The sequence below is a fragment of the Stomoxys calcitrans genome, chromosome 1 (genome assembly GCF_963082655.1).
Source record: "Stomoxys calcitrans chromosome 1, idStoCalc2.1, whole genome shotgun sequence".
NCBI lineage: Eukaryota > Metazoa > Arthropoda > Insecta > Diptera > Muscidae > Stomoxys > Stomoxys calcitrans.
This window is the reverse complement of record NC_081552.1, coordinates 211,139,744-211,166,590: the sequence shown is the minus strand read 5'-3', so window position 1 is coordinate 211,166,590 and position 26,847 is coordinate 211,139,744. Positions and strand designations below refer to the sequence as shown.

Sequence of the window (26,847 nt, the reverse complement as noted above, 5' to 3'; positions counted from 1 at the left end):
GATTTGGCTGAAATTTTACATGTTGTATTCTATTATGACTTCCAACAACTGTGCCATGTACGGTCCAAATCGGTCTATAAACTGATATAGCTCCCATATAGACCGATCTCTCGATTTGACTTCTTGAACCCCTGGAAGCCACAATTTTCATCCGATTTGGCTCAAATTTTACATGTTGTATTCTATTATGACTTCCAACAACTGTGCCATGTACGGTCCAAATCGGTCTATAAACTGATATAGCTCCCATATAATCCGATCTCCCGATTTAGACTTCTTGAACCCCTGGAAGCCCCAATGTTTGTCCGATTTGGGTGAAATTTTGCAGATAGTGTTTTGTTATGACCCCCCAACAACGGAGCCAAGTACGGTCCAAATCGGTCTATAAACTGATATAGCTTCCATATAAACCGATCTCCCGATTTGACTTCCTGAGCCCCTATAAGCCGCAATTTTTTTCAGATTTGGCTGAAATTTTACATGTTGTATTCTATTATGACTTCCAACAACTGTGCCATGTATGGTCCAAATCGGTCTATAAACTGATATAGCTCCCATATAGACCGATCTCTCGATTTGACTTCTTGAGCCCCTGGAAGCTACAATTTTCATCCGATTTGGCTCAAATTTTACATGTTGTGTTCTATTATAACTTCCAACAACAGAGCCAAATACGGTCCAAATCGGTCTATAACCTGATATAGCTCCCAAATAGACCGATCTCTCGATTTGACTTCTTGAACCTCTGGAAGCCCCAATGTTTGTCCGATTTGGGTGAAATTTTGCAGATAGTGTTCTATTATGACCCCCAATAACGGAGCCAAGTACGGTCCAAATCGGTCTATAAACTGATATAGCTCCCATATAAACCGATCTCCCGATTTGACTTCCTGAGCCCCTGGAAGCCGCACTTTTTGTCAGATTTGGCTGAAATTTTGCAGATAGTGTTTTTTATGACCCCCAATAACGGAGCCAAGTACTGTCCAAATCGGTCTATAACCTGATATAGCTCCCAAATAGACCGATCTCTCGATTTGACTTCTTGAACCTCTGGAAGCCCCAATGTCTGTCCGATTTGGGTGAAATTTTGCAGATAGTGTTCTATTATGACCCCCAATAACGGAGCCAAGTACGGTCCAAATCGGTCTATAAACTGATATAGCTCCCATATAAACCGATCTCCCGATTTGACTTCCTTAACCCCTTGGAAGCCGCACTTTTTGTCAGATTTGGCTGAAATTTTTGCAGATAGTGTTTTTTTATGACCCTCAATAACGGAGCCAAGTACGGTCCAAATCGGTCTATAACCTGATATAGCTCCCATATAGACCGATCTCCCGATTTGACTTCTTGAGCCACTGGAATCCAAAATTTTTATCCGATTTGGCTAAAATTTTGCAAGTAGTGTTCTATTATGACACAATTTTTATCCGATTTGGCTAAAATTTTGTAAGTAGTGTTCTATTATGACTTCCAATAGCTGTGCTAAGTGCGATTCGAATCGAGATATAACCGCCCCCATATAAAACGATCTCTTCATCATTCGTGATCATTCTTGTTCATCCTTGATATCCGAATTTAGGACAAAATTCTGGCAAGCACCCAACCGAAGAAAAAACGAAGGGCGATCGAATAAAAAAAAAAAAGGTTTCTGGTAGTAGAGTTCGAATTTTGCCCAATTAGTGTGGATCTGAAATGGGCCCATTGCCCTAAATGACTTGGTCATTTTAAAACAACTCTCTATTTTCAAAAAGCAATGTTAGGGAGTAGCAAAGAGCATCGGACCAGCTATTTTTCTTTCCGATTAAAATTAGGATTTTAAAAAAGAAATTTCAATTACTGAATTATTTTTTGAAAACCATTTTTTTTCGCCACATTTGTTATTACGCTCTAATATTCAGCAATTGAATGCACCTATGTATGCGCCTACATTTTCAGATACAATACCATGTCCATTGTGCCTAAGTCGAAACTGTAACAAAATGCAACCGGTTCCGAACATTGTCTAGACGCACAAATTTCAAATTGTTTGAACAAAAATTAACGTTTAACTGAGGGCAATTGAATGTAAAAAAACTAAATCGATTGTTTAAAAAGCCATGGCAAGACATGAAAACACGACACGATAACGAATTGAACTGCGCCAAAAACTGAATAATTTATGGGTCAAAAGAGAATGTAAATGCAGTAAAAACAATAAATAAATGCAATTATGGCTATCAAGTTGTTCCAAAATGATAGGTTTCTGCAAAACTCAGCTTAAAATTTTTACAATTCGACATTTTGAGATCAGCGCCCACTGGTGCTAAACCAGGAAATGATTGCTGGCCAACAAGGAATTAAATGTCAAAAATATTTTGCAACAATCTGAACTACACGTAAGAGAAACCTGCTCTGTGTCTATAGATCTTCACTTACCTGAACTTGAACGCCATAGACGAAATAGGCCGAAATCAACGATAGGCAAATGGTTGCAAGCAAACGTAAAGAAAACATCACGGCTGTGAGGTTGGTTAAACCTTTACAAAAATTTTTAATTTATTTTTAGATAAATTTGTGTTTTTTTTTTCAATTATTTAGACACACCTTAAAATTTTTATTTTGATAATTAGATTAAAATTATTTTTCGCCAATTATGGATATTTGCTCACTTTTTGGCTTCTGTGCTGTTAGACTTGAAATATTCAACTGTTTGCCCCAATGGTATCTCGTAGACTTTGAACGCATTTGCAATGCTGTTGGCCAAAATGGTTTGAATTTTCAAAAAAGCTTTTAATGGATGTTGTTGTTGTTGTTGTTGCAGTTACAACTGAAGTTTGGAGTGGTAACCCATCGACTATATGCTGCAATAGTAGGATAGACAACAAGTACTTTGTAACTCATATGATTGAAATTGCATGAAATTTGTGGGGCGCACAGTGTTTGGAAACCGCAGCGTTTAACAAAGAAATTTCAAAAAATTGCTTTTCTAAAAAAAAATCCTATTCTGTTTTTCTCATGTTAAAAAAAATATTCTGACGAAAGGACATAGGGATGGACGGACAGTGCGGATAGACAGGCTTAGAGATGGACGGACACACAGACTGACGCACATAAACATGGACAGGCGGACAGTAAGGCATAGAGATGAACGGACACACAGATGGACGGACATATAGAAGGACAGGTGGACAGACAGGCATAGAGATACGCGGACATACAGATGGACGGACACGCATACAGGCGGACGGAAGGACAGGCTGGCTGACAGTCAGACAGAAAGACATATAAATGGAAAGACAGATAGATGAATAGACTGGCATGTAGATGGACGGACGAACAGAAATACAACATTAATGATGTGATAACCATCGCTGAAAACCTGTCCCGATGAAAAGTCTTTAGACATACAGATGGACGGATACGGATATATAGAAGGACAGGCGGACAGACAGGCCTAGAGACGGACTGACATATAGACAGACATAACAAGTAAAAGCGTGCTAAGTTCGGCCGGGCCGAACCTTATATACCCTCCACCATTGATCGCATTTGTCTAGTTCTTTTCCCGGCATCTCTTCTTAGGAAAAACAGGATATAAGAAAAGATTTGCTCTGCTATTAGAGCGATATCAAGATATGGTCCGGTTTGGGCCACAATTAAATTAAATGTTGGAGACCTGTGTAAAATGTCAGCCAATTCGAATAAGAAGTAAAATAGAGAGATCGATTTATATGGGAGCTGTATAGGGCTATAGACCGATTCAGACCATAATAAATACGTATGTTGATGGTCATCAGAGGATCTGTCGTACAAAATTTCACTCAAATCGGATAATAATTGAGACCTCTACAGGCTCAAGAAGTCAACATCCCAGATCGGTTTATATGACAGCTATATCAGGTTATGAACCGATTTGAACCTTATTTGACACAGTTGTTGAAAGTAAGAATAAAATACGTCATGCTAAATTTCAGCCAAATCGGATAAGAATGGCGCCCTCTAAAAGCTCAAGAAGTCAAATCCCCATATCTGTTTATATGACAGCTATATCAGATTATGAACCGATTTGAACCATACTTGGTACAGTTGTTGGATATCATAACAAAATACTTCGTGCAAAATTTCATTCCAATCGGATAAGAATTGCGCACTCTAGAGGCTCAAGAAGTCAAGACCCAAGATCGGTTTATATGACAGCTATATCAGGTTATGGACCGATTTGAACCATACTTAGCAAAGTTGTTGGATATCATAACAAAATACGTCGTGCAAAATTTCATTCCAATCGGATAAGAATTGCGCACTCTAGAGGCTCAAGAAGTCAAGACCCAAGATCGGTTTATATGGCAGCTATATCAAAACATGGATCGATATGGCCCATTTTGTGGAAAATTTCAAGAGGCTTGCTTTACTCCTTCGGAAGTTATCGTGCTTTCGACAGACGGTCGGACGGACGGACGGACGGACGGACGGACGGACAGGCGGACGGATGGAAGGACATGGCTAGATCGACATAAAATGTCACGACGATCAAGAATATATATACTTTATGGGGTCTCAGACGAATATTTCGAGTAGTTACAAACAGAATGACGAAATTAGTATACCCCCCTCCTATGGTGGAGGGTATAAAATTAGGCGGCCATACAAAGACCTAGTAAAGCCTAAAGATGTCATATCGGATGAAAGATATATATGGGAGCTATATCTAAAACTGAACCGATTTTGATAAAACTATGCACACATGTTGGACCATTAAATAGAACGTCTTGTGCAAAATTTTGTAAAGATCGGACGAAAATTATGGCCACTGGAGCCTAAAACTTTCATATCTGATGAAAGTTATATATGGGAGCTATATCTAAAACTGAACCGATTTTGATAAAACTATGCACACATATTGGACCATTAAATAGAACGTCTTGTGCAAAATGTTGTAAAGATCGGACGAAAATTATAGCTAAAAGAGCCTAAAAATATCACATCGGATGAAAGATATATATGGGAGCTATATCTAAATCTAAACCGATTTTGTGAATTATGCACACAGACCCCCAGAAAATTTGTTCCGAAAGTGGTATCAATTTCGTGCTCTATTTCCCAATACCTTTCATTTCAGCCCCACATTGACATGGTCGGTAAATATATCAAATTTAGGGGTGTTTGGGGTGATCCTCCAAGCACTTAGCTCTGAAAATATATCAGCATCGTGCTCTACTCTCAAATATCATTTATTTGAACCAAATTTTGCCATTGGCCTCGAAATTCGATATCAAATTCGTTTTCTAATCTTAAATACTGTTTATTTAAATTCCCAACTCCCTAATGCAAAAGTCAGAAAATATGTCTGGTTTGGGGAATGGGCCCTAAAAACAATCAATATCGAGCTCCACTCTCTTTAAGACCCAAATTGTCATGGAGAGCAAATACGTCCTATTTGGGGGTTGCTATGGAAGTGGGACGTTCCCTAGACAGTTGGTCCCAAATGTTGATATAAGATTCGTGGTCTACTTTCAAATACCTTTCATTTAAGCCCCATATTTCTATAGTTAGCAATATGGGGGTGGGACGTCCCCTCGACAGTTGGTCTCGAATGTTGTCTACATTTAAATACCTTTAATTTAAGCTCCATATTTCCATAGTCGGCAAACATGTTCGGTTTGAGGCGTGTTTTGGGGGATGGGGCGGGCGGCCACTCAGTGACTTGGTCCTGAAAATATATACCAGATTCGTGTTGTACTCTAAAATGCCTCTTATTTGTGCCCAATATTACAATGCTCAGAAAATACTCTCAAATACCTTTCATTTGAGGCCCGTATTGCTATGGTCGTACATTTTTCCTTTTTGGAGGGTGTTTTTGGGTAGGGGCGGCCCCCAAACACTTGGTCCCACATTTGGATATCAGATTCGTATTCTACACCCAAATACCTTTTATTTAAGTCCCATATTGCCAATGGTCAGTAAATAAGCCATGTTTGGGGTGTTTTGGTGAAGGGAGGGGACCCCCAGAAACTTGGTCCCACATTTGAGTATCAGATTCGTTTTTTATTTACACAGACCTTTCATTTGAGTCCCATATTGTCATGGTCGGTAAATTTGGCCGATTTGGGTGGTGTTGTGGGGGTTGGGGTGGTCCCCCAAACACTTGGTCCCACAATTGGATATCAGACACGTTTTCTACTCTCAAATATACCTTTCATTTAAGTCCCATATTGTCTTGATCTGTCAGTATATATATTTGGTAGGTTTTGGGGGTGGGGCGGCCCCCCTAGGTACCCCATCTGAAATTTGGATATCAAATTTTTATGTTTAGGTTACTAAAAGAGAGCAAACAAAATTGCGCTTAAATCGCACCACCCATCTCCGAGATCTGGCATTTCTGAACACTAGGGTAAAGGGGAGGGTCCGCCCCCCTTTAGATATCAAAAAATTTAGTACCATATTTTTACCACGGGTCCATAATGCACCATCTGTGAAAATTTCAAGAAAATCGGTTCAGCGGTTTTTGAGTCGATACGGAATGTTTTTGCTTACCGATTCTTATTTTTTTTTTCCATCCATACAAATCAACCCGCCCTAATATATACATATTCTTGATCGCCATGACATTTTAAGTGGATCCAGCCATGGAATTTAATACTATGACGTTTTATAGGACATTTAATAGATGTGCTAAGTATGGTCCGAATTGGTCTAATATCTGATATAGGTCCCATGTTAACCGATCTCCCGAATTTATTTCTTGAGCTTCTAGAGGGCGTTATTCTTACACGATTTGGCTGAAATTTTGCACAGTGACTTTCTCTATGACCTTAAACATACGTGCCAAATATGATCTGAATTGGTCTTTAAGTTATATAGCTCCCATATAAACCGATCTCCCGATTTTACTTATTGAGCTCCTAGAGGGCGTAATTTTTACCCGATTTGGCTGAAATTTTGCAAAGTGACATTTTTTATGAGCTTAAACATACGTGCCAAATATGATCTGAATTGGTCTTTAACCTGATATAGCTCCCATATAAACCGATCTCCCGATTTTATTCTTGAGCCTCTAGAGGGCGCAACTTTTATCCGATTTGGTTGAAATTTTGCTCAATGACTTTTTCTATGACCTTAAACACATGTGCCAAATATGATCTGAATTGGTCTTTAACCTTATATAGCTCCCATATAAACCGATCTCCCGATTTTATTTCTTGAGCCTCTAGAGGGCGCAATTTTTATCCGATTTAGTTGAAATTTTACACAATAGCATTTTTATACTTTCCGATTTGGCTGAAATTTTGCTCAATGATTTTTTCTATGACCTTAAACACATGTGCCAAATATGATCTGAATTGGTCTTTAACTTGATATAGCTCCCATATAAACCGATCTCCCGATTTTATTTCTTGAGCCTCTAGAGGGCGCAATTTTTACCCGATTTGATTAAAATTTTACACACTAGCATCTTTATGGTATCCGATTTGGCTCAAATTTTGCTCAATGACTTTTTCTATGACCTTAAACACATGTGCCAAATATGATCTGAATTGGTCTTTAACCTGATATAGCTCCCATATAAACCGATCTCCCGATTTTAATTATTGAGCCTCTAGAGGGCGTGATTTTTATCCGATTTGGTTGAAATTTTGCAAAGTGAAATTTTTTATGAGCTTAAACATACTTGCCAAATATGATTGGGATTGGTCTTTAACCTGATATAGCTCCCATATAAACCGATCTCCCGATTTTACTTATTGAGCCTCTAGAGGGCGTAATTTTTACCCGATTTGGTTAAAATTTTACACAATAGCATCTTTATGGTCGTCGATTTGGCTGAAATTTTGCTCAATCGCTTTTTCTATGACCTTAAACACATGTGCCAAATATGATCTGAATTGGTCTTTAACCTGATATAGCTCCCATATAAACCGATCTCCCGATTTTAATTATTGAGCCTCTAGAGGGCGTAATTTTTATCCGATTTGGTTGAAATTTTACACAATAGCATCTTCATGGTCTCCATCCAAGCCACTTATGGCCCGATTAGGTTCATAATCTGATATAGCATTATGCATTGTTTGCCTATAAAACTATGCCGGACAAAGAACTTGACAAATGCGATCCATGTTGGGAGGGTATACAAGATTTGACCAGGTCGAACTTAGCACGCTTTTACTTGTTGGTATTATTATGTTACTGTTTGTTTTTGTTGTTTTTTTGGTGGCCAAACCACAAAGTGCAGGGAAAACAACTTTGTCTTGTCCGAAAAAAACAGCAATCTTTGTGCCTACCAAGACAAAAAGCTCTTTTCGCAATAATTTAGTGTTGTACCCTCCGATGATATGCCACAAAGACATCGACTCGGATACTCCCTCTCAATTTGGCATAGACACAAAACTCCCATAGCTAATTGTGGCTCCATCGATCATGGCTCAGTAGGCTACTGAGTTACATTATTGGGCTATTTAGGCTCCACTGACCACGAGTAACGTTCAATACGAGTACATGAGCGAAGGTGTACTTTTACTTTTATAGATTTGCTATTTAATTGAGTCTGTGTTTTTTTTTTTCTAAACAGGCCTTGTCTTTTATAATTTTTGGAGTTTACAATGGTGGATGTCATTGGGCTATTGTGTTATTTTTTTTTTCTTTCATACACTGCGCCAGTATTGTAGTAGGTTTTTCAGTTTATTGTGCATCAGTCTATCTGCCACTTTTCGGTTACACCATATATAGCGTAGGGTGGCAAAAGCTCCATATTGATCTGCAGTTGATCAAAGCTTTTGTATTTACCGTTTTGCTGTTGCCCCATTGTTATTTGGTATTAGGTGCCACTAAGGCTCATGGTTGAAAATGTCCATCTATGAAGAAGAACTTTCGGATTTGAATCCTGCCGAGAACATCAAACTACCATGCAAATGTTGCCGGAATTAGTGGGGGATAACCAGCGCTGAAATTTTTTTCCTGATATTTTCGCCAGGATTCGAACCCAGGCCTTCAGAGTCATAGGCGGACATCTTAACCTCTGCTCTACGGTGGCCTCATTACTCACTTTACTTTAACTGGCTATGGCAAAACATTTCTTCCACTAGCAGAACTCAGAATAAATCTACTGCTTTCTTTCTCCAATCTTTGACAACAAGTTTCGAAATGTCTTTCTCCATTTGTTCTTTCCATCGGATTGTTGGTTGTTGTTGTTGTTGCAGTTTGTTATGTTCTATCTTTCGTCTGCTTGATTCTGTTGAGTGTCAAGTGCCGGGAACTCTGCGACAAAGATGGGGTGCGTCCACAGGGATCTGTGTCTGAGTCGAGTGGTCCTGGCCGGGCAGTTAAACAGGTGACGTGTAACGTGCGGTCCCTGGTTACAATCGGGACATACATCGTGCACGTCGGCATCAATCCTTGCTCTGTAGGAGTTGAGGCGGCTGCATCTGCCTGAACGTAAATGAGCCAGAACTACTCTGGTTTGCCGGGGCAGGGCAATTCCTCAGGCGCTATAGGAGGCGGTCGTACTCCAAGGACTTCATTCAACCGGTAGCTATTTACTGCATCTGCTGCATGAATGTTGTCTACCCACGCTTGATATGCCCCTTGATCTAGAGGTTCTCTCTTGTAGCGCTGAACCTCACGCCCTACGTCATGCAAATCAACCTTAAGGCTTCTGGGCGGTGGATATCTATCCACAAGATGATGATTTGGATGGTCTCTGCGATAACAGCCCAAAAGGTATTGCTTAGACAGCATGTAGTTATGCCTTCGCACTGGTAGGATCTTTGTCTCCTGATGGAGGTGGTCCACATGAGAACTGAGGAGACAGCCCGTTGCAGTTCAAAGGGCGGCATTCTGACAAATCTTAATATTATTTCACTGCGTCTCACCATGCTGACGAGACCACACTGGCGCTGCATAACTTACCACAGACCGGCCAATTGCTTTGTACGTGGTCAACAAGGTTTCTTTGTCTGCACCCCAAGTGATGCCAGCAAGTAACTCGAGGACCTTGTTTCTACTTTTGACTTTATCGCAAATATGCTGTGGCATGGGGGGAGAATGTGTAAGAGCTGTCAAATGTGACGCCAAGTATTTTGGGACACATAATGATCGGAATCATTTCTCCATCAACCATCACAGTCAGCTCAGTATTCACCTCACGCGTATTTGTGGTGAACAATGTGGCTGAAAATTTGGTGGCGGATATCTTCAGATTTCTTGCAGCGACATATTAGGCAAGTTCGCTGAGGTAGACGTTCAACCTATCGCAGATGTCAACAATGGGTGGGGGGCCTGATGCCAAGATCGTACAATCGTCTGCATATGATGCGATCTCTATGCCGTCTGGAGGGGGTGGAATGGAGGACAGGTAGAGGTTAAACAGTGCCGGAGATACACCCCACCTTGAGAAATTTCCTCTTTCACTCTACGGTGCTTCGACTTCCTATCCCTAAATTCCAAAAATGACTGGCACCCACACAGATAATTCCAGACCCAGCGTTTCAAGTCTGGCTGGAGGGACATGTTGGCGATGTCCTCAAATAGTTTGGCATGGCCGACCGTGTTGAATGCCTTCCATAGGTCCAGTGCCACGAGGTCCTATCACTTGGCCTGGGCTGATTGAAGCCATGCAATGATTGAAGCCATGGCATGCAAAGCAGTTGTTGTGCTATGCAGTCTTCGAAATCCATGTTGATGCTCTAGGCTCGGGAGGAGTAATGCCTCAAGCGTCTTTGCTACTGGTGAGAGAAGGGAGATCGGTCTGTACGACTCCCCCGAACTCGGGTCCCTACAAGGCTTCAGTAGCGGGATTACTCTGCCCATTTTCCAGACATCGGGAACTATAAGAGTGTTCAAAGATAGGTTGAGGACAGTAGTAAGGTACTCAACTCCAGCTAAATCCAGATTGTTCAATATTAATGTAGAGATTCCGGCGGGGCCCAACGCCTTGGATGATTTGACGCCATGGATGACATTCGTAACTTCGCCTACGGTAAATTGTGAAGGCTGTCCATCGGCTCGGAGACCGCGGATACGGCGAATGGCTCTCCTCCTTGACCTGTCACTCTCGGGATGCACAATAAATTGACAATCCCATGGCAGCCGGTTGTACGTACCGGATTGACCCGATGGAATCCTTCATCGGCAAGGGCTGCCGCCTCGGTGTACAACACACTGCTACAATAACAACAACAACAATAAATTGACGGTTGAACAACCTAGCGCATCTCTTCGGATCGGTCACGGTTACTTCGCCAAAAGTAACTGAGGTCCTGTCATCCCGTCTACCGGGGTTCGAGAGTGACTTAACAGTAGACCACAGCTTGCCTAAACCGGTGCCTAAGTTACATTGCTCCAAGTGTTCCAGCCACAAATTTCGCTTATGCTCGTTGACTACGCTGTTTATTGCCTTATTCAGCTCGCTGATTCTGGGGTTAATGGGGTCCATACAACGAATCCCATCACGCTTGTCTGCGAGTTCCGGGAAATTGGGCCGCACTTGGGGTGTTCGACCGGCTGGTATAAAGCGAGGGGGGTGGAAGTTCACTGAAGCGGCGATTGGTATACTTTCTGAAGCCAGCCCAATCGGCCTTCATCTGATTGATAAACGTCCGGTGCTCGGAGGTTATGAAATCGGGTGGTCGGTCGATGGTGAGAATTATGGGGAGGTGGTCTGACCCCAAAGAGGTAACGGTTTGCCAGGATACGTCATTCAGGAGATCAGGGGATGCAATGGAAATGTCTGGCAAGCTGCTTTCTGCACCTCGTAGTCCTAGTGGCGGCATTGTCATTCACCGTGCAAAACGTGGAGCAGTACCGGACCCGACTGCTATCCCCATGCACTACATGTAGGGGTTACTAGCGCTAGGCGCAGGCGAGATGGGTCTATATTGCACGGAATGGTGTATCACGAAGGCCAATCCCCCACCTCCATTCCTTGAGCGATCCTTACGTAGCACATTGTATCCGTGACAATTATGCAAGCTGCAGGTGTTGGTCAGCTATGTCTCCTGGATCGCTGCAACCAATATGTACTTCTGACTCATAAAATTCACAATCTCATCGATCTTGCCACGGAGACTGTTGCAGTTGCAGAAATGATGGCACTGTCCTGACAATATTTGAGCTGGGATAATGCCGTTGCGTATATTGCCGTACTGGTCAGTTCGGGTGGGGGGTCACATAGTCCGACGCAAGGACGCAGAAGGCGATGACGACAGGACTTTGGGATGTATCCAGTCCACCGGTTACACCTCACCGACACAGGCCATAATGGAGGCGGTTCTGGCAAACCGAACAGAACCAGGGTCCGCGGTTCTTTTCAATCCCGCCACGGACCAGAAGCGTGCGGAGAAGCCACTTCGGGATGTGACTCTTCCATGACGATAAAAGACGACCACGTACACTGAGGCGGCAGCCCCTGCCGATGGGGGTTCCATCAGGTCAATCCGGTACGTACAACCGGCTGGCATGGGATTTTTGGTCATTCCGGCTTGCGTGTACCACAGTGATCGCCTTTAAAAGACTTCTTCGCTAGAGCTTTTTATTCATTCTGACAAAATGACCTAGTCAAGGCAACCGCGGCACAGTGGGATAGAATAAAAAAAAAAAACTAGTAAAAAATGGCGTGTGAGAAATGCCTTCGTAAATTACAAGATACGAAGCTGGTCTCGATCAAAATTGCAAAACAAAAAAAAATAAAAGTCGAATATCCCCGAAGCAAGATATGGCAGACCTCAAGCGGACTTTTTTTGTAGGGATTTTAATACCAACTTTAGGGGCCTGCCAAAAGGGGGCGCCTAACAACCTAAGGCCTTGAAATTTTCCCCTCGATCTCGCCAGCACCCTAACCAATCCAAATTTCATTTTCTCTACCCGATTTCACGCACCATATTTTTACTAGCTTTTTTCGATGTTCTCCCACTGTGCATTAGATTTGGACACGTTTAAAGATTTTTACGTCGCGCAGTGAGCCAAACGGCGAAAAAATTGGAAATAAGTCCAAATCTTTGTACAGTTTGATCTGAGCCGTAAAAAAATGTTGTAGAGGAGGACATAGGCTTTCAAGAAAATGACGTTGTTGATCTATAACCGTAATACAGAGTGGGATATAGGATGTCAAAGTTGACCACTTTCCACTTCATCAACCTTCAAGGGGCTATAACTTTCGATTTGCATGGTTTTGGACTCTGGAGAAAAAGCTTAACGAAGTCTCAATTAGAGCTGGCAAAATATCGATGACACTATCGATATTTGATTGAGACTCCGGAGACTGAGATCTGTTTTAGACTGCCTGACCATAATACGGTCCTACAGGCGGAGATCACGGAATGAGTGAGGTGGTGTGGTGCTAACGCGAGGACCTCGAGTGTGAACATATTTACGGACATTTAACAGGCCATTGGGGCAATAACAACCAGGACGGTAAGGTCACGAACAGTCTTGCAGTGTAAGAAGAAGATTAACGCCTTCTCTGAGGATGGAAAAATGCGCATCGTTTGGGTGCCGGGCCATAACGGAGTAAGGGGGAGTGAAAGGGCAGACGATTTGGCGGTGAAGGAAGAATTGCCGTCAATAAACTTGATTAAGCCGAAGCGTTTCGGGTCGACGCAGTCCGAGTTAAGGGCGTACGCGATGAACGCGCATGCAACGCTGTGGACCAGCGAAACGGTCGGTAGGAGAGAGTGAGAGGGCGAGGCTATTACTGAATGGAAATAAGAAGGAGGTCAGGTAGCTATTTGTAATTGCTTACTTTGTTAGCAACTTTATCTACCTCGGCACCGCCGTAACCGAAACAAACGACAACAATTTTGAAATAAAACGAGGGATCATATTGGCTAACAGATGCTATTTTGGACTGAGCAAGTAGAGGAGGACCAAGGCCACCTCTCGGCAGACAAAAAATTACATTATACAAGACACTGATACTGCCCGTGCTGTTATATGGCTTCGAAGCATGGGTACTTGCGATAAGGCAGTACTTGGAGTGCTTGAGAGATAAATCCTTCATAAAATATATGGACCAGTTTGCGTTAATGAAGAATATAGGGATCGTATGAACCACGACCCCTATATTCTCCACGACGATAGCATAGTTAAACGTATCAAAATACAACGTTTGCGTTGACTAGGTCATGCTGTCAGAATGGATGAAGAAGCTCCAGCAAAGAAGTCTTTTGAAGGCGAGCATAAAAGAAAACGCAAAACTGGAAGACCATAACTCCGATGGAGTGGCCAAGTAGAGAGCGACATCTCGAAAATGGGTGTCAGAAATTGGAGAAGAAAGCGCAGAAGATCGAGGCCCTTGGGCATCCATTCTACTTTCGGCTAGACATATAAATTTTCTGTAATGGCCATTTTACTTAAATGGTAAGTGTGCCATATCTCTTCACATTTGCATCTTATATAATCTCCTTCAGCAGAATATTAAAGATATCACACGCTTTGCTGTCTCCTTGTCTAAAACCTGGTTTGGTATTCAACGGTTCGGAGAAATTCTTTCCTATTAATAACGAGGAACGTGTATCAACAATTCAATTTTACAGGGATAGCAAACTCCGAGATGGCTTGAAATACCTTTGAACGTGTAGGGCTGTCGAAAACAGCTTTGTTGTCAAAGAAGAGATGGTACGAGTTGATCTGTCCTTCTTGGGTCTTTTCCAGATTTTGGCGTAGTGTGAATATCCGGTCTATGGTGGATATACCAGGTCTAAGGCCACATTGAAAGGCCCAATTATCTCATTGACTTTAGGTATTGATCTCTCACACAGTATGCTCGGGAGCATCTTGTATGCAGTGGAGAGGAGACTTATTCCTCTATAGTTGGCACATACCGTCTTGTCTCCTTTCTAATGTACGGGACATAGTACGAGTATGCTGGGCTTCCAATCGTTGGGTATTCGTTGTTCCAGCCAGATCACGCAGATGCATACGCCTAATCAGCGTGTCGCCTCCGGTTAAATAGTTCAGCGGGCAACCCATCGTCTCCTGCTGCCTTGTTATTTTTCGGTCGGTTCACTGCTGTGTAGTTGCTACGGTATACTCATAGCCACCATCAGCGGATACCAGCAGCCGGGAAAAGTGTTCCTTCCTTATCATCAGCACACTATCTGTATCCGATTTCCTTCTATGTCTCTGCAGGAAGATGTGCCTCTACCAAAGCCATCGGTTTGATGTTTAATTCATTGATAGAATATTCGTACTTCATTCTGGCTCCCGAAAATTTCGATTCGCTCACACTCACGTTTTTCCATTTCGTTCTTCTTCCTTTGGAAGAGACGTTTCTCCTCTCTCCTTTTCTTTCGCGGCAGTTTCCGTCGAGTGGGCATTATGTGCTTTCATCAAGCAGTTGGGTCAGTCGCGTGGAGTATGCCGCAGCCATCTGTTTTGTTTGTAGCTTTCAATGTCCAACTTCCGTGCAGTGTCAGATCGTACTTTCCTAGCCAAATGGGTGCGAACCTTTGCTATAACAAGGTAATGATCCGAATCTATATTCGCTCCACGGATCGTTCGTACATCTATCACGCTGGATGAGTGCCTTCCATCTATCACAACGTGTTTGTGTTTTGACAGCCATGTGGCTTTGAGAATATTTTTATGTTGAAATCTATTGCTGCTGACTTCCATGTTTTTTGCCACGGCGAAATCTACTAGCCTCAACCCATTATCGCACGTTTTCTCGTGGAGGCTAAACTTTCCGCCTGTTGGATCAAAAATGTCTTCCTTCCCCCAGAACGATTTTAATATCATGGGCGCGACAGCGGCCACATTCTCTCTCTAGGCGCTCGTAGAAAATATCCTTGGTCTTGTCTTCGGTCGGCGCATGGGCACAACTAAGCCTGATGTTGATGAATTTGGCTTTTATGTGAATTGTGGCTAGCCTCTCAACCATAGGAGCAAACCTGGAGACAAGGTGTTTTAGTCTCCGACTAACCACAAATCTACAGCCAAATTCATCACTGGCAGCTATATATTGGGTTGCCCAAAAAGTAATTGCGGATTTTTTATATAGTCGGCGTTGACAAATTTTTTCACAGCTTGTGACTCTGTAATTGCATTTTTTCTTCTGTCAGTTATCAGCTGTTACTTTTAGGTTGCTTTAGAAGAAAAGTGTAAAAAAGTATATTTGATTAAAGTTCATTCTAAGTTTTACAATATTAAAAATGCATTTACTTTCTTTTAAAAAATCCGCAATTACTTTTTGGGCAACCCAATAATAGGGCGTCACCCCTCAGTGTTGTTGTGGAGCCCTTTCCGAGCCATCGCACTTCCTGTAATGCAGTAATGTCTCCCTATATCCGCCAGTGCGTAGGCGGATGTATTGGAGAAATACAGCGAGACATTACTGCGAGAGAAACTGCACCCTATCTATAAAAAGTGCGGGCATTCCAGGTGCAGATCCGCAAATCATGGTCCTTTTTTCGTTTGCGTGGGTCGTCAACATTGGGTGGTCCGTTTTTGCTATTCCTTTGTTTCTCATAGTTTCCGGGGGCATAGTTACCGGCCCAGCGACCCAACCGCATGAGTTTTGTGGGATGGCACATGTATCCCTCGTTGTGGCGATCCGCTTGCTTCAAGATCCGACGCTCGCCTCCAGCCGCCCCTATCCTGAGAACACACGCTGATGTTGGCCATTGGTTATTTCAAGACGCCAATAACTCGCCTTGTCATCTCGAATATCATTGGCACTCAGTATTGAATTAAGAGCCAGTGCCACCTCACTGCGACTCCTCTCGAATTCGCTGACTGTTTGCGGCTGCATTTGCAGCTATTCCGCATAAAAACGAAGCTTTCCACTATCTGCAACCTGTGGACGCCCGGTAGCTTTCAGCTAAGCTTTCCGTGATAACGAAGGACACCGCACAAGTCGGAGCTCAAAGTTCCAGCCTGTGCGGTGCTCATAGTTATGCCGTGTCGGCCGGGAGCTCTAGAGGGCGCTTCATAACTTGCTATAGCTTCTATATATTTGAAAAAGCCATTCAAAGAACTTGTATCATCCGATCCATGGTGAAGGGTACTTCAGATTCGGCCGGCTGAACTTAACGCGTTTTTACTAGTTGTCAATATAGTAAAACTAACTGGAAGTTAAAGTTTTGTAAAACAAAAAACTTCTGTGTATTTATCAAATAACTCTCTCATCTGTTCTTAAGTCTACAGGGTACATTATGTTTGCACATAAAACAGGATTTAATACAATTTCCTAAATCTAACAATCAATAATAGGTATACAAAAAAAAAAAAAATAATAATTTAATTTTTAATACGTCACAACATGATGATGATTGGAACGTTGCATGTTTGAAGCCGCTGCTGTTGGATATGAATTGGATTTTTTCGCATCTCCATCGTAGATATCAAACTGATTGAATAAATCATCAAAGTTGTTGAAAAGCTGAAAAGAAACAGAAGAAAAATTAAACGTGTGTTTGTGAATGAATCTCAGATTAATTTTAATGAATAAGGGAATATGGTCTTTAGCGGATATTTAGTTCATGGTATAAAGCTTAATTGGCAATGCCCCGGAGCCAATTATTTGTAGAAAATTGCAAGCAATTTAGTACAGTCTCAGTTTAAGTAGGCTGTTTATATTACCTGGGAATACCTAGTCTGACATCTTCTTGGTAATGCCAATGGGTACCCCTAATACTACAAGTAAACGAAAAAAATTGAAGAGTACTACCCTTGAAATTAAAAACTGCTACAAATGTTATAAGGACCACGATTTGCTAATCTGCAACGGAAATTTTCGGATTTTCTTCAGGGAATTATGCGCTGGTATCCTGCAAAAAAATGTCATAAAATTGGAAGCACTTACAATTATGTGTGCATAAGGGATCCCAAGTTGTTTATGAAAATAGCATAAGTCGATTTTTCGACTTATATTTGCAAAACGTCGACTTTTCGACTTTATCAAAAAGTCAACAATTCTAAAAAGTAAATGTTTCGACTTTTTTTCTAAGTAAGATAGTCCCATTTCCTTCAAGTTTTCGTAGAATTTTGCCATCAAGATATAATCCCCCCCGCCCCTTGTATTTTCACAAAGGGGAGGTGTCAAAAAGAATTTTAGCTGCAAAATTGGCTCATTTTTATATCATTGCGCCCACTTTTTTAAGTACAATATAGCTTATTGCAAAAGTTTCCACATTCCCGTTTACTATCACTTTTTTATACCCAAAATGGGTTGCATCATTGGATTTGTGAAGGAAATCGCTTTTCATATTGGTGTCACTCGTTTTGATACTCAAACATATTGTAGCCTTTTTTTCGGCAATAAGTGGCAAGTCGATGATTTTCAACTTTTTTCATAGGGTACCCCCTTATGAAATTTTCAAAATTTTTACATCGATATTTTTTGTCGTATTTCAACCTGAAATGGATTTTTATGCTTTCATTATGCGTTCCTAATCGAAAATAATTTGGTCTCCCCGGCCAAAAATTGAATATCGAGCAAATTTTCACAATTTACTAAAAAGGGTATTAAAATTTGAAAATTTTCCCTTCCTAACCCAAATGAAATTCAAATTGCTGTAACTTCCTCAATTTTTAAAATTTCTCAAAATGGGTTGCATGATTGGATTTGTGAAGGAGATCGCTTTTCATATTGGTGTCACTCGTTTTGCGACTCAAACATATTGTAGCCTTTTTTCGGCAATAAGTGGCAAGTCGATGATTTTCAACTTTTTTCATAGGGTACCCCCTTATGAAATTTTCAAAATTTTTATATCGAGATTTTTTGTCGAATTTCAACCTAAAATGGATTTTTATTCATTCATTATGCGTTCTTAATCGAAAACAATTTGGTCTCCCCGGCCAAAAATCGAAAATCGAGCAAATTTTCACAAATTACTATACTAATCAAGTCATTCCGTTTGTAAAACCTCGAAATATTCATCTAGGACCCCATAAAGTATGTAAATTCTTGATCTGCTCAACATTCTGACTCGAACTGGCCATGTCTGTCGAAATTACGCGTAAAGCCAGCAGCTTGAAATTTTGCAAAAATACCTAATATTGATGTAGGTCATTTGCGGAATGCAAATAGGCCATATCGATTCAGATATGTTTATAGCTCTCATATAAACCGATCTCCCGATTTGACTTCTTGACCACATGGAAGCCTACATTTTCATCAGATGTGGCTGAATTTTGCACGTAGTGTTCTGTTATGACTTTCAACAACTGTGCTCAGTACGGTCCAAATCGGTCTATAACCTGATATAGCTCCCACATAAACCGATCTCCCGATTTGACTTTCTGAGCCCCTGCAGGCCTTAATTTTTTCCAATTTAGCTTAAATTTTGCTAACTTCCAAAAATCGTTCCATAACTTGATATAGCTCCCATATAAACCGATCTCTGGATTATCCTTGTTCGGTTCGTAGAAGGTTTGACAGAAGTTTGGTATGTAGAATAAAAGTATGCCCTTCAACTAAATTTATTTTGTATACATTTTAAGCAGAATCCATGGTGGTGGGTTCCCACAATTCGGTCCGGTCGAGACAAATTAGGACACAGATACCACACTACTGGCGGACGCGTTTCAATTATTGGTTAGATAATCATTTTTAACGCCATCCAAGTTCATATCCGTCCGCTGACCCGCCAATCGTTCATATCGCACCTTTTGTTCGAATGAAGTTAAGTTCATTCCCATCGTAGCGCAAAGGTTAGCATATTCGCCTCTGATGCTGAACACCTGGGTTCGAACGAGAACATAAGATTTTTTTTTTTTTTGTGAGGTACTTTGCCATGTAAAAACTCCTCCCCCCAAAGAGGTGTCGCTCTGCGGCACGCCGTTCGGAGCCCTTATTAATGAGCTTAAACTTGAATCGGTCAGCACTCGGTGATATGTGAGAAGTTTGCCCCTGTACCTTAATGCAAAGTAGCATTTTTTGCACAACGATTATGTGAAATCTTCTTAACTACTAAGTTTTAGTGCGATGTCAAAGAAGGCAAGATTTTCTGATCACCATCCCTTCAGACAAACTCTAATTTCCCTATTGTTATTATTGTAAAATCTTCTTTATTTTTCAGTCATCGTGGCAAAGCTCTGCTGTTTGACAGACAACTTTTTTATACTCCGCCATTCGTCATTCTGTTTGTAACATCTCCAAATAGGCGTCTAAGACCCCATAAAGTATATATATTCTTGATTATCAAGCCATTTTAAGTCGATCTAGCCATGTCCGTCCGTCTGTCTGTCGAAAGCACGCTATCTTTCGAAGGAGTAAATCTTGGCGCTTGAAATTTTGCACAAATACTTTTTATTAGTGTAGGTCGGTTGGGATTGCAAGTCGGTCCATGTTTTGATATCGCTGCCCCATAAACCGATCTTAGGTCTTGACTTCTTGAACCTCTAGAGGGCGTAATTCTCGTTCGATTTGGCTGATATTTTGCACCTGGTGTTTTGGTATCACTTCCAACAACTGGTTCAAATCGGTTCATAACCTGATATAGCTACCATATAAACTGATTTGGGGTCTTAACTTCTTTAGCTTTTAGTGGGCGCAATTGCTTTCCGATTTAGCTGTTATTTTGCACATGGTGTTTTAGTATCACTTTCAACAACTGTGCTGAGTATGATTCAAATCGGTTCATACCCTGGTATAGCTGCCATATAAACCAATCTTGGATCTTGATTTCTTGAGCCGCTGGAGGGCACAATTCTCATCCGATTTGGCCGATATTGTGCATGAGGTGTTTTGTTATGACTACTAACAATTGTGCTAAGTATGGTGCAATTCGGTACATAACCTGATATAGCTGCCATATAAATCGATTTTGACCTTGACTTCTTGAACCTCCAGAGGACCCAATTATTATCCGTTTTGGCTGAAATTTTGTACAACGGCTTCTCCCATGACATTCAACATACGTGCTCGATGTGGTCTGAATCGATCTATAGCTTGATACAGCTACCAAACAAATCGATCTCCCGATTTTGCTTCTTGAGCCCCTACAAGGTGCAATTTTTATCCGAATGAACTGAAACATTACACAATAACTTCTACAATGTTCAGCATTCAATTCATTTATGGTCCGAATCAGACTATAACTTGATATAGCTCCAATTGCATAAAGTTCTTATTCATTATTCTTTGTTTGTCTAAAAAGAGATACCACGCAAAGAACTCGACAAATGCGATCCATGGTGGAGGATATATAACATTTGGCCCCGCCGAACTTAGCACGCTCTTACTTGCTTATTTCTTATAAAAATTGTCATTTCTTAAGATTCGGCGTTTTAAGGCAAAACTTGTGGATTTGTTTGTTTTGCGCTTTATTTGGTCACATAATTATTTCATTTGGTTATTAGATATGTGCTTCTAGCTTAGACCAAGTGTATTTTCGTTCGAGGTTTCATTTTTAAATAGAAAAAAAATTCCCTTAAAAGAGTCTCGACAATGTGATGTGCTTAAATGTATAGGGCAGTCCACAATGATAGCGATTTCGTCCTTTGCCAGAGGCCTCATCAGGTTGTAATGCCACTTAAAGACTACAACCTGATGAGCCCTCTGGCAAAGGCCGAAATCGCGATCGTTGTGGGCTGCCCTATACATTTAAGCACATCACATTGTCGAAACAATTTAAAGGGGTTTTGTTCTTTTATTTTTCTTTTACCATTGCACTGCTCACTAATTAGAGAGTAGCTAGAAGCATGTAATCTTTTAGTTGCATTACAACTTGATGAGGCCTCTGACAAAAGCCCAAATATCGATCGTTGTGGCCTGCCCTATACATTTGAGCACATCAAATTGTCTAGACTCTTTAAAGGGTCTTTGTTGTTTTTTTTTTCTATTACCATTGCACTGCTCACTAATTAGAGAGTAGGTAGAAGCATGTAATCTTTCAGTGGCATTATAACCTGATGAGCTCTCTGGTAAAGGCCGAAATAGTGATCGTTGTGGCCAACCCTATACATTTAAGTACATCACATTGTCGAGACTCTTTAAAGGGTTTTGGTTGTATTGTTTTTCGATTTGAAAATAGAAAGAAGAACAAAAATACATTTGTTTGAGAGTTTTTTTTTACTTACATGACTTTGACTTGAATACGGCAAATCAGGCAAATAATTTTTAGAGGCTGCGCCGCCACTCACCCCACTCGGTAAATCTTTGCCATATACTGGTGTTAGAGGAGAATTCAAGATATTAAAGTTCTGATAAGATTTGGCCTTATTCAAAGTTTTACCCCCACCGGAAGGTAGTACATTTTGAAATTGTGCTGTAAGGCAAAAAACAAAAGTTCTTTATATGACTGTAGATTGAGCCAAAAACCAACCTTTATCCTTGGGCTGTAGTTTCAATTGATTCAGCAGAGGATTATGAATACGGAAGGGACTATAGACGGGCAGTGTTACACTTTGCTGACCACTATTGCTTCTCTGGCCATGAACCTGGGGAAACAAATAAGTGGTGTCTATCGATGGCAATTGTTGGTATTGATAACGACCCTCCTGTGGTGTATAGCGACCATCGGAACTCAAGGCAATGCGGAAGACCTTACGCGAGGGCCTATTGAAAAAGGGATAAACCTGCAAGAAGGGGGTAAAGAGATTATAATGTTTTTAAATATAGGTTTATTACCTGTGGATTACGTTGTTCGGGAAGTATACCATCTGGTACTGCAATACCATCCTTTTGTAGCTGATTCAGAAATAGACGATCTGTCTCAAAGGCTGTATCGGGTATTCGTCCTCCAGCATGGGGCAGGACTTGTTCACGATATATTTGACGTTTCTAAAAAAACAGGTTATAAGGGCTTAGTTATCAAAGATTTAATTCCCCACTATTTGAAAAAATTGCCAAAAAACGTTTTAATTTAGAAAAAAACGGATGCACATAAGACCCTACCATGCTATAAGGGAGAATTTTTTTTGCAAATAGAGAAAGGCATACTATCCTGTTTTTTGTTTTGCTTTTGATCCTGAAATCTGAACCGATTTTCACCAAACTCTGCGTATATTGTGGTGGTCGTCGAGGAAAGCGTTGTGCAATATTGTGGAAAGATTGGTTCTAGGAGTGAAAATCGGGCGATATATATATAAGAACTATATCTAAATCTGAACAGATTTCCATGAAATTCACCAGTTATGTCGAGAGTCATAAAAAAATCCTTCCTGTCCAATTTCGAGAGAATCGGTTAACAAATGACCATGTTATTGCATTATTACTGAAATCGGACGAACATATATATGGAAGCTATATCCAGATTTCAACCGATTTTTTTCAATTTCAATAGGCTTCGTCTCTAGGCCGAAAAACATGCCTGTACCAAATTTGAAGACGATCGGATGAAAACTGCGACCTGTACTTTGTACACAAATTAACATGGACAGACGGACGGACGGACAGACAGACGGACATAGCTAAATCGAATCAGTAAGTGATTCTGAGTTGATCGGTATACTTATCATTGGGTCCATCTCTCTTCCTTTTGGGTCTTACAAACAAATTCACTATGTTATAATACCCCGTACCACAGTAGTGGTGTAGGGTATAAAATGAAATTGTTGCGCTTTGTTTGTTTGTTAGTTTGTTTGTCTGTTCCGTATAGACTAAAAACGGTTGAACAGATTTTCATGAAATTTTCACAGATGGTAAAGTTCGAGCCCCCGGTGAAAATAAGGTACTACATTTTTAGATATCCGAAGCGGGGTTGTACCCTCCTCCTTACCCCAATTTTCAAAAACGCTAGATCTCGGAGATGGGTGCACTGATTTAAGCAACATTTTGTATGCCACCTTATGGTACCCCAAAAACACGAAATTGGTATAAAATTTTTGGGTCAAATAACCTGGGGGGATGCCCCATCCCAAAACCCACCCGAACGGACATGCATACCGATAGGGACAATATGGGTATCAAATGAAAGGTGTATAAGAGTGGAGTACGAATTTGGTGTAAAAATTTTCGGGTGTATCCCCCCAACACCTGGGGTACCTCCCCCCCCCCAAAAAAAAAACCCGAAGAAGACACTTTCACCGCTTTGGTCAATATGGGTATCAAATGAAAGGGTATTTGAGAGTAGAGTATTAACTTGGCGTTAAAATGTCACCCTAACAGGACACATTAACCGGTGAAAATAGGGTACTCAATTTTTTGATATTCGAAGGGGGAAGCGGACCCTCCCCCATGCCCTTATTTTCAAAAACGCCAGATCTCGGAAATGGGTGCACAGATTTAAGCAAAATTTTGTATGCCACCTTATGGTACCCCAAAAACACTAAATTGGTATAAAATTTTTGGGTCAAATAACCTGGGGGGGACGCCCCATCCCAAAACCCACCCGAACGGACATGTGTACCGATTGGGACAATATGGGTATTAAATGAAAGGTATATAAGAGTAGAGTACAATTTTGGTGTAAAAATGTCACTCTTAATTTTCAGCGGGTACCCCCCACCCCATCCTGGGGTATCTCCCCCCCCCCCCAAAAAAAAAAAGCCCGAAGAAGACACTTTCACCGCTTTGGGCAATATGGGTATCAAATGAAAGGTATTTGAGAGTAGAGTATGAACTTGGCGTTAAAATGTCACCCTCACAGGACACTTAAACCGCTTTGGGCAATATTGGTATCAAATGAAAGGTACTCAAAAGTAGAATACAAATATGGCACAAAAATTTATTTTTTGGTGACTGAGGGGCCTCCCCATCCCCCAAAACCCCCCAGCATGACATATTTTTCGATTGGGACAATTTGGATATCAAAGCTATTTAAAGGTAGAGTCTAATGCTGATTTAAACATGTATTCCTTGTTTTATGTGGCGCCTCCCCACCAACAAAAACCTCTCACAGGACATATTTACCGATTGGGACAATATGGGTATTAAATGAAAGATATTTTGAAGCTGAGTTCACATCTGTTATAAGAATTTGGTCCAAGGTATCTACGGGGCCTCCCCAACCCTAAAAACCCTCAAAAAGGGCATAAATTTCCAACGTCACAAAATGGGTATCTAATAAAAGGTCTTTGGGAGATAACTACAAATCTGGTTACACATTTGGGACCGAGTCTGGGACCAGCCAACCCACAAAATACCCTTCAATAGGACGTGTAGTTAGATCGGGATAATATGTCAATTGGAGGCCACCGTAGCGCAGAGGTTAGCACGTCCGCCTATGACGCTGAACGCCTGGGTTCGAATCCCGGCAAGACCATCAGAAAAAACTTTCAGCGGTAGTTTCCCCCCCCTAATGCTGGCAACAATTGTGAGGTACTATGCCATGTAAAACTTCTCACCAAAGAGGTGTAGCACTGCGGCACCCCGTTCGGAGTCGGCTATAAAAAGGAGGCGCCTTATCATTGAGCTTAAACTTGAATCGGACTGCACTCAATAATATATGTGAGAAGTTTGCTCCTGTTCCTAAGTGGAATGTTCATGTCAATTAAAAGAAAGGTCTATGACAGTGTATTTCGAATCTAATGTATAAGGTATAAGGATTCAAGTATCTGGGTCACGTTCTACCTTTCCGCAGGACAAGTAAATAGCGACAATAGAAGACTGAAATAAATTGTCGTTTAGTTCTTAGCGTCGGGGGGACTGACCCTCTCATCCAAATAAATACAACGCCAAATTGTCATGTAGGATGGCCGAGAATATATTATAGTCAAATAAAAGGACGTGTCAGAGGGCAATCCCCTCCCCCTATCCTAAAAAAGGAATTAAAAATAATATATGAAGGAGGATTTGGAGAGAATAGGACAGAAATAAAAGGTCTTTGGTAGAAGAGTACAACATTTACCCTCAAATTGGGGTGGACACAGAACGACCTGTGGATCTTTAAGAATATGGTATCCCAAATGTGAAATGTGATTTTGAGTGTAGAGAACCAATACAAAAAGATGAATTAGTATGGATCTGAACGAGACCCCCTAGCCCTGAATATCTTGATAGCCATCTTCAATAAGCTTAACATTATGGGGCTCAAACAAAACCGTGCTATAGCACAATGCTGATATTACTTCAGGTTCCGCCTACTATGGCGATAAATAATAGGTATTTCATAGTAGAAAACGAATTTAATATCCAATTTTAAGGTCAAATGTTTGGGGGTCTTGTCACCCCATAAACTCCACCTAAACCAATGGCGATTGGGGCTCAAATAAAACGAAATTTGAGAGTAGAGCACGTTGCTAATATTTTTTCCGGACTATGAATGTGGTTGGCCGCCCCACCTCATGCATACCCCTTAAGCTGGACATATTTGCGGAAAAGGGGCTCAAATCTGTATCTGTTTCATGGCCAAGTGTTTCAGGGACGCCTCACCTCATAAACTCCCTCTAAACCACACATATATAGCAATATGTAGATCCAATGTGGTTTTTGGGGTGTGGTTTGAATCTGATATCCACTTTCGGGGCAAAGAGTTTGGGCACTCCAATCCACCACCAAATCCAAGGGAATGAAGCAGATCTGACATCCACCCTTTATTCGGAAGACCCTTCCCTTACCCTATTTTCCATAACGCCAGATCTCGGAGATGGGTGGGGCGTTTTAAGCGAAATTTAACTTAAATACAGAAATTTGTATCCTTATTTAGGGTGGGATATCTAGGGGGCCGCCCCACCTCCAAAGCCAGCCAAATGGAATATAAACCAATAATGCCAATATGGGACTCAAATGAAAGGTATTTGAGACCAGAGCACGAATCTCACTCCCAAAAACACCCCCATACTGGACATATTTACCGACCATAGCAATATAAGGCTCCAATGAAAGGTATTTGGGAGAAGAGCACCATATAATATCCACATATTGTCGCGAAATATCTGAAAGGCCGTACAACTACCCCCAAACAGGACTTATTTCCTGACGTGACCCGCTCAGCTTAAAAAAAGAGAGTGAAAGAAGGTGCAGCGGAGTGGGCCCTGTCCAGCTAGTAA

General features: G+C 41.2%; 1 protein-coding gene across 1 annotated transcript in view; it reads right to left on the bottom strand.

Moving 5' to 3' along the window:
• The window catches only part of LOC106085987 (uncharacterized), a 50,695-nt gene that overhangs the window by 5,788 nt on the left and 18,060 nt on the right, over positions 1-26,847 (bottom strand). Inside the window, exons 2-8 of the mRNA XM_059368387.1 lie at positions 22,547-22,699; positions 22,242-22,494; positions 21,997-22,184; positions 17,231-17,353; positions 15,206-15,296; positions 2,652-2,735; positions 2,419-2,519 (exon numbers count right to left, since the gene is read on the bottom strand). Of these exons, the coding sequence (XP_059224370.1) occupies positions 2,419-2,519; positions 2,652-2,735; positions 15,206-15,296; positions 17,231-17,353; positions 21,997-22,184; positions 22,242-22,494; positions 22,547-22,699 (993 nt within the window). The remainder of the gene's footprint in view (positions 1-2,418; positions 2,520-2,651; positions 2,736-15,205; positions 15,297-17,230; positions 17,354-21,996; positions 22,185-22,241; positions 22,495-22,546; positions 22,700-26,847) is intronic.